The sequence below is a fragment of the Gavia stellata genome, chromosome 2 (genome assembly GCF_030936135.1).
Source record: "Gavia stellata isolate bGavSte3 chromosome 2, bGavSte3.hap2, whole genome shotgun sequence".
Taxonomy (NCBI): Eukaryota; Metazoa; Chordata; class Aves; order Gaviiformes; family Gaviidae; genus Gavia; species Gavia stellata.
The window spans coordinates 73,381,484-73,390,506 of record NC_082595.1 but is presented as its reverse complement, the minus strand read 5'-3'; the positions used below and the strand labels follow the sequence as shown (position 1 = coordinate 73,390,506).

Here is a 9,023-nt window from a genome sequence, read left to right as displayed (position 1 = left end):
TTGTAAAGGGAGAAAATGGGTGTTGTCTGAAAAGAAAAACTGAGGAATGCATATTAAAATAACTCTGTATTGTTCTGTGAGTAAAAGTTGTTAAAAATCCAGGCACGAAAGTCCTTTTCAAAGTCTCTTTTATAAAGGCTGGGCCAATAAATTAAGATTTACAGGAAATCTTCCACACATTTTTATACTAATAAATTTTTAGAAAATGTTATGAACAGACTCACATCCTCTTTTCTAAGCCTCTAAAGAGGATGCCAGAAAACACCCGACAAACCCAGGTAAGAAATCACAGAAAAGGAAGGCTAAGGTAAAAGTCAAAACCGCTTTTCACACCCATTATTATTTAAGAGTGCTTTAGATTTGAAGATCGGATAATAAATAAACTGAATTACACACATGATTTTCTATGCTCACGGAAAGCATAAAGGCCAAAGATAGTTCTGAGATTATTTGTACACAATAGATTCAACCATGTAATTATGTTTTAAAAAAAAATTAGTAAGATTTGTTAAGACAGTTAAAAGTAACTTCATGGGGGCATTCTACAACTTCCTCCAGACAATTTTTCTACGTATCCTTTAAGGAAGGCAATAGTAATTGCTCTTTTAGCTAAGCATACATTGGCTTGTCTCCCAGCTGTCTTATTTTATGTCATCCTGTAATTTCACATGGAGAGATTTTTGGGAAAGTGACTTTTACTGGTAAAAAATAAAACAAATTTTAAATAAGAAGTACAAATGTATTATTTACTTGTAACTGGTATTAAATTTTGATGTCTTTATTGCATAAAGAGATTTTTTAGAACTTAAATTTTACGTTATTTACAATAAAATATACAATGCAAGGTTAAAATGTCACATGTCCATTACAATAGTGCACAGTGGGTGTTTCTACTGGGTGTCCGGCAAGGTCCCTGCCTTCACATCCAACATGACACAGAGCTAGCTTCCTTCGGACCCTGTCAAACAGTAATGGAGAAAAGAAATTATTTAAATATGAAAATGCGTATTTACATATAAATGATTGAACTGAGCTGCAATCATTAATGGTATTTGAAAACATCCACTTGAAAACAGAGTTAAGAGAAAGGAAGGCTACTGTTTTCAGGTTTTTAATACTATTTCTTGAAATAGGTATTCTCTTCTTTCTCTGGAAGTTCTCACCTCCCCCGTTCCTAACTGCTAAGTACAATTTTCTTAACACAGTGATTTTCTGCTCTGGAAACAGCACTGGCATGGTATTTTTTCAGCTGGGTTTCTTTCCTTCCTCTGCTTGAAATGCTTCTCCTCTCTCAGCTGTCACTTCTCCTTGTATCCTGTCTGACAGACTTCCAAGGGACTGGCTGTATATCGTATCAAAAGCAAAACTCATTTATTAGGTGTTTTTCAGCTCTTATCCTTAAGAACTTGTTCACTTATGCATGCTGCCATTAAACACAGCATATCTGAAGTGATCCAGTATATATCTGCATTGGTACGTGTAGCAGGATTTAACTTCCAGATATTAGACCTCAAGAGGGGGAAGCAGACTGACATGCCCACTAACGAAAATTTTTCCATTTCTCCCATCGCTGTTTCCCCTGCTGAAGGGGCGGTACTCAAAGCACAATTTCCAGGATGCAGTTTTCCCTTTTAATGATGCCAACCTGAAATATTTTTCTCTTCTTCACTGTAACTAGAAACACATTTTGGTATCAAGCAACTCAAAAAGGACCAGTCTCTGTTGAACAGAGAGAAGAGTCACTGGAGTGATTTTCCGCCTCGCCACCCCCCCCCAAGTAACTGGTAACTAAGTATGAACCAGTCATTACTTTAATTATACTTGCCCATTGTTTGGAGGAAACAATTCTTTTTCCAAATGGTTTCACAGTCAGTTTGCAGTGATTTGAGGGAAATGTTTTTTTTATTCATTTAGGGCTCCAGATGAAAACCACTGCCCTTCACCCACAACCTCTCCACCTTGCATTTCCCTCCTCATAGCAATCCCTCCTCAGCTGCCTCACTCAGTCCATCACAATCCAGGCACAGCCACGGCCAGGTCCCACTGTCAGACATCACAGAAGCAGTACTTTGCCCTGTATTTCTCTTGGTACATCCAAAATAGGAAAATGGCTGAAGTTCCTGGTTGGAGTATTTTCTCTTCCTTTCCTCTACTGTAATCTAGGCCAGTGAATTCCCTCACTCTGCTCCCATCAGCTTGAGCCACAGGGGGAGCTCAGGCCTCAACTCTGCTGTTTCACTAGGACCAAAGGTAGCATTAGAGGTCCCTCCTCAGCAGGTGGTTTTCTGAAACACTGCAGAGTAGTCAGGCAGTCTCAGTTACACAAAACAAAAGAATGGATTAAGAAGTTGTACAAACCATAACCTTGATTTAAATTTAGTAATATTTTCTTGATTCCTTTTCAAAGAAAAAAATACTTTACCCCGTTAAATATACACACTGTTATGGAATCACAACATGATTGGGGTTGGAAGGTGCCTCTGGAGGTCATCTGGTCCAACCCCCTTGATCAAGCAGGGCCACCTACAGCTGGTTGCCCAGGACCATACCCAGATGGCCTCTCAGTATGTCCAAGGATGGAGACTCCACAACCTCCCTGGGCAACTTGTGCCAGTGCTCGGTCACCCTCACAGTGAAAAAGCATTTCCTGATGTTCAGAGGGAACCTTCTGTGTTTCAATTTGTGCCCATTGCCTCTGGTCCTGTCACTGGGCATCACTGAAAAGAGCCTGGCTCTGTCCTCTTTGCACCCTCCCTTCAGATGTTCATACACATTAATAAAATCCTCTGAACTGTCTCTTTTCTAGGCTGAACACCCCAGTGCTCTCAGCCTCTTCCCATAGGAGATATGCTCCAGTTCCTTCATCATCTTCATGGCCATTCACTGGACTCTCTCCAGTATGCCCATGTCTCTCTTGTACTGAGGAGCACAGACCTGGACACAGCACTCCAGGTGTGGCCTCACCCATGCTGAGTAGAGGCGTAGCATCACCTCCCTCGACCTGCTGGCTACACTCCTCCTAATGCAGCCCAGGACACCATTCGCCTTCTTTGCAGCAAGGGCACATTGGTGGCTCATGGTCAACTTGGTGCCCACAAGGACCCCCAGGTCCTTTTCTGCCAAGCTGTTTTCAAGGTGGGCAGCCCCCTATATACCTGGGGGTTGTTCCTCCTATATGCCTGGGGTTGCTCCTCCCCAGGTGCAGGACTTTGCAGTTCCCTTTGTTGAATTTCACGAGGTTCCTGTCAGCCCATTTCTCCAGCTTGTCGAGATCCCTCTGGATGACAGCACAACCCTCTGATGTATCAGCCACTTCTTCCAGTTTTGTGGCAGCAGCAGCCTTGCACTCTGCCACATCATCCAGATCATTAATGAAGGTGTTAAACAGGACAGGACCCAGAACTGATCCCTGGGATACCTCCCTAGTTACTGGCCTCCAACTAGACTTCATTCCACTGATCACCACCCTCTGGGCCTGGCCAGTGCTTTAAAGACTATTTAAATGCTTAACACACAAAGCCTTTAGTTTTTTTCAGCATCAACTGAAGAAAAAGCAATGTTCCTATATATACATATATATTATTGGCTGCTGAGATACTAAAACAGTTCAGCAGAGTAAAAAAGCAGGGCTACATCAGGGCTTTTGTTTGCTTTTAACTGTTTGAACACTGATGTGAGAAGGCCAGCTACAGAGCTGATGCACAGAGTAGGTTAGACTTGCTAAGCTGGCCTCATTTCAGTGAAAACAATGGAAGGTGCCCCAGCTTGTTCTGACACCTATCATTTGTTTCTGTTTATCATGCAAAACAAATCACTGCTGGCACTCCGCAGTTCTCGGACACAAGGCTCATGCAACAAACATCTGCTTGAAGACTTCTGCAGCTCTTGAATGGAGTTAGCACATACCTTACTCAGCTCTGGAAAGAGTTCTTGAATCCCAATGTCCAGCAGAACATAAGTTAACTAAAGGAAAATAAAAAAAATTAAGAACATTCCAAGGCAACACTACTGCTTTTTATTTTTAACTCTGAATTAGAGCTCACTCCTCTGCTACAGCCATACATTTGCTTCAGGTAATCTTGCGCCAAAAGGCAAGTTTCTCACGTGTTGCAAGTTACCTGTTTGTTGAGCACTGGTTGCTGCATTCCATCAAACAGAAGTCTGATGCCTTCGTATTTAGCTTCTTCTCCAATGCACTTGCCTATTAAATCTAGACCAGATACCAACAACAAACACACAAGTCATTAGGAAGCACTGAAAAACAGCTATATGATAGTTATAGAACTCCAGTAATTTAAAAAAAAAAAGTTTAAATTAAAGAAAGAGTTCAAATTTCATCTGTCTAAAGCGGTAAATGGAAAAACACTTCCTTTGGTTCCTCCTTTTATCCTCCCCTTCCTTCAGGGCTGCACACCTAACCAATTATTACACTTTTTTATAATATCGATGTATTTTCCTAATGCATTGTTTAATAAACCACAAGCTGAAATTTTTTAATTACTTTCTGAATAACCTAGCAAATGGGCCCCTCTTCCCTAGTTTATACAGTGTAAGGAGAGCTCAAATTTGTCTTTTGGCTTCATGGTGTGCCTTTTTTAACCCAATTTTCATCTGGATAAAATACAAACCATAGGAACATTATAAAGATGAAGAAATTATGGTATTAAGTACATTTGTAAAACCTTTATTTCCATCATTTCTTTATTAATCACTATGCTACAACCTTAGTCAGCACCACTTAAGTGATGAAACTGAGCTCCTGTGTTTTTACACCTGGTATTCTAGTCAACTCAAATCTCAGCAGCAAGTATTACTTGATTTGGAAAGCTAATGTGACTGTACTTGGGTTATGTATCTGCTTGAACAATTAACCATACTCATATAGAGAGTCATGAAATACAGAACCTGGAAGGTATCTCATCATTTCTTCAAAAGTCTGCTTTGCTCGCTTCTGTTTATCCTGGAGAGAGCGAGGTTCTGTATTCTCACAGAACACGGCATCTGCAGCAAAGACACATCAAAAAAAAAGTCTTGAGGCAGCAAGGCATCACTGACATATAAAACGTGTTTTGGATTATGGCTTCGAAGTTGAGCTTCTTTTCCATATGATCTTGACTATAAGGGAATTCTAGCCTTGCCAGATAATAGTCTTTTGCTTACATTAGCCTGATCGAATCCAGAATAGCCCACCTGTGTGGAGGACAACAATCTTTTGCCAATTCGTTTCCATTATTTTCAAATTTTTTAAAGCATTATCTTCTAGGTTTGGATCAATTTTACTTCAGGTTTGTTATGATCTCCTTACTTACCATTTCCCTTATACTTTCAAAACTATAAGCCATATTTAAACCTTGTGCTAAAACACTGTCTGGAACTGTCAAAAAATTCGTATTTACCTATGAATGAGAAAACAAGAATTGCTGTTCATCAGAAATATTAGGCACTCAGTTTTGGTTTTAGGTTCTGAAAGACTTACTCCTTTCCTTTTTTGTCTTTCACAAGCTCTCTTTTTGGCTTGATAAGGACAAAGCTGTCTTGATTCCAGAGCTTTGGCCAGATGTGTTGTTTAGATCAGACTATAGTCAGATAACACTTCCCTACAGTTATGAGGTAATTTTTAAAATTTTTTTTAACCTCTCTCCCCTTCCCTTATTTGAAGGTCAAGAACACTCAAGCCCTCTCAAAAGCCCACCACAACAAAGGGAACAAAAAAAAATAACAATAAAGGACTGTGATGTAGTGCACAAGTGAAAAATAATTTAAAGAATACATGAAATATTTGCGCTCTGATGTACTAAACTGCCTTTATTCTATTTTTCTTGTTCTTTGCACACCTTAGCAAATTACTATTCGTAACACTTTTTTCTGTAATCCCCACTGACAGACAACACTGCTGACTCAGCATCTTTCCGCAATGAGCTTTTGGAAACTTTTTTATAGGCCAACTTGATTTTTAAAACTCCGTTAGCTTTAGTCAAGCATTGCAAAGTTTAGTACCTGGAAACTTAAAAGAAGGGATTTCAAATATCAAACTAAAGCAGTATTTTCACATCAAAGATGCAACTTCTACTAACCTCTTAGCAGTGTTATCAGAGAAACCAACCGGTGCTCCTGAAATAGCTGTTCTAACTTATAATGCAAGTAATAGTCAGTGTACAGTTCCAATGTATTTTTGAAGAGAATTCTTCCTCCCATCAGGAGATGATGCAGCCAGTCAGGAATGCGGAAAACTACCCTACCTGCAAAGTTACAGTAACACACATTTATAATGTTCTCCTAATAACAATGATAAAGGAGTCACTTATTCAAAAGAAAAAAAAAAAGGAAAGAAAAGATTGCAAACAAGCAAATATTATTTTCTTAGTTTTCTTAGTGCAATGCTAAAAAAAAAAAATCACTATTCTCCAGACTGCTTACCAAATACTTCCTTTAACTATTTTTATTAATTAGTTCCCAGAGTGTACAAGCAGCCTAGGCACATATGAGAAAAGGGAAGGGACCTACTCCCCTAAGCTCATATTCTGTGATGCAGAAAGAAGGAGATATAAGAAAACAGTTGAGCAATAATAAATGATAAATTACAATATTTTAGCACAGCAATAAAGTCTTTTAAAGAATGGCTGTGTTCCTAAGTTGTATATTGTTAAGCTTGCAAGTGCTGAATTATATACGATTACTGCAACAGAATTTTATTTCTTACCAAAGAACCAGAACTTCATATTTGGTATGAAGTGTAAGAATAATTAAGAGAAATCACTTCTTACCAACATACATTAAGTAGTCATAGACTCCTTCTACAGTCATCATTTCCATGAAGTAGTTCTGATTTTGTCGTCTTTCTGTATTCTCAGACCGGTTTGCGTTATTCTTGAATAAATCATTGAAAAGCTAAAAATAGAAACGTAAGACTGAAAACACTGCATTCAAAGGCAAAAGGATAGCCATCAGTTCTTTGGGGTTTTTTTGGTTTTGCTTGCTTTTTCCCAGAGCTTTCAAAGAACTAATCAGTTTGGGGTTTGTTTTTTTTTTTTTTTTAAACTCTTCATTTTCCAAGGGGGGTGGGGGTGTATAAAGAGCATGTCACATGTTGCCAGAATACCCAATAACCGAAATACCTGGATTCAGAACAAAGCAGCAGGGGCAAGTGACACATTAATTCATGAGCCCTTTTGCTCCTGATACCTTTATGTATCTAGACTTTTATCACAAGCTTTGATTCCTTTGATGCACCCTATTCTGTCAATGAGGGGCATAAAGGATATGGAGTTTGTCAGCCTTAAATCACAGGGGAACCCTATGACATCCAAGTATTCCTAAAATTTCCTGTTGGCTTCCATTCTGAAAAAAATACAATGGTTTCTGGACAAAATATCCAACTTTCTACACAGAGAAATCCCTTTTTCCCCTGCCAGCTTGATTATTTACAGCAAAAACTTCATGAATCTTTGTAAGTTACCGAAGTTTGGGTTTCTTTCCATTTATCCCATTTCTCATTTTATTCCTTTATCCTTCTATTTTCCCATGTTCCCCCCAACCACCACGATCCCGCCATTTCCTTGCCTTTGGTTCTTCCCCAAAAGATATCATTATAATACTTGTAAAATCCCAAGAGTCTCCTCCCTGCATCCCGTAAGGAGTCCCATACCACCTCGGCAGTACTCCTTCCCCCCTGCAAGTCTGTGGGCTCCAGCAGCTGGAAAGGAGGAGTTCTCTGAATCCTGAGGCTCTCCACATTTGACAATACCTAGCAATCACCATTAACAGTTTATTTCAAATTATTTTATCCCCAAAACTGTTGATCCAAAGATAAAAAAGAATTTATAGAAAATATTTAGTATTATGAGAAGAAAGTTCAAAAGTTTATGCCAAGCTTCTAAATAAAAAAAAAAAAAAAAATCCCAGAACTAGAAGCAAATGCAATGTAATTATAGTGTTGCCTAGGTTGAGATGACTGCTACTGACACAGATTTTTCTGTATCACTCCCAAATTGAAAATAGTTTTAAGGAATGGGAAGTAACTTGCTTATATGTGGTTTACTTTCTGTAGAGCAAGTCTCCCTGAAATAAATAAAGCCATAAAACATCCAAATCACAACAGGCTCTGGATCATGCAAGTCTCTAAACAGAATGCTCTGCACTCTTAGGAAAAACTACATCAGGAAATCTGGCAAGTCTCAGGTTTAGACTTGTACTTCTTTAGGCACTCTCTTTTGTTAAGTGCTGAACTGCTGACATTATCTTCACAAAGTTCACTCAAATTAAACAACACCAAGTTATTACATAAATTACATGAAAGAGCAAACATGCTTAATGCACTGGTGGATGACTGGTATCCAGGAAAGTAACAAACCTAAAAAGAACACATAATTATTCATGCCTACTGTATGAAGGTGTCCCTGGTATGTTGTTTAAAAAACCCTGTAAAAACTGAAGTCTATATCCTCCTCAATACTGCAACTAAGACAAAGGGAAAATCTTAGTTGAATTATTGTAACTTAAACAAGAGCCTCATTTATTTTTTAGACACATCCCACGACCTGACAGAGGCGATAGATACTGAGCCAACTCAAAGCAGCCCATTGTACAACGTAGATAAAGTTTCAGAGGAGTGTGTACAGGCCAAGCTAAATCATTAACAGCAGTCTGGTAGGTGATCTATAAAAAAGAATCAAATGTGAAGGCCATCTTAGGGCAAAGCTTTTTGACTTACAAAAGCTATTTCAACTTTCACTCCAAACCAAAGCAGTATCTTTTGAATGTTGTACATACCTCTGCACACGGATAATCTGGCTTGTACCTTAAATATAATGGTTCCTTGATCATTGCCAAGCTTTGACAGCTTAGACTCTTGCGCATGGCATTTCAGAAAGCAACAGCAGATCAATGCATGCCAAAATTACTGAGCCAATGAGCAGTTTTTATAAAGTACATACTTTGCACTACTCCAGTGCAAGTGTGTATTCTACAGTCATTAGTAATGGATGAAGGATGGATCTGAAGGATGCGGCAGCCGTAAGACGAAG

At 38.8% G+C, this 9,023-nt stretch overlaps 1 protein-coding gene across 2 annotated transcripts in view; it reads right to left on the bottom strand.

The window, feature by feature from the left end:
* Nucleotides 1-9,023, bottom strand: part of SNX14 (sorting nexin 14) — a 55,095-nt gene continuing 46,072 nt past the window's right edge. For both annotated transcript variants that reach the window (XM_059835880.1, XM_059835881.1), the window contains 6 exons: nt 6,765-6,888; nt 6,075-6,239; nt 4,906-5,001; nt 4,119-4,210; nt 3,907-3,963; nt 1-958 (listed from right to left, as the gene is read on the bottom strand). In XM_059835880.1, the coding sequence (XP_059691863.1) occupies nt 920-958; nt 3,907-3,963; nt 4,119-4,210; nt 4,906-5,001; nt 6,075-6,239; nt 6,765-6,888 (573 nt within the window). In that variant the 3' untranslated portion in view covers nt 1-919. The remainder of the gene's footprint in view (nt 959-3,906; nt 3,964-4,118; nt 4,211-4,905; nt 5,002-6,074; nt 6,240-6,764; nt 6,889-9,023) is intronic.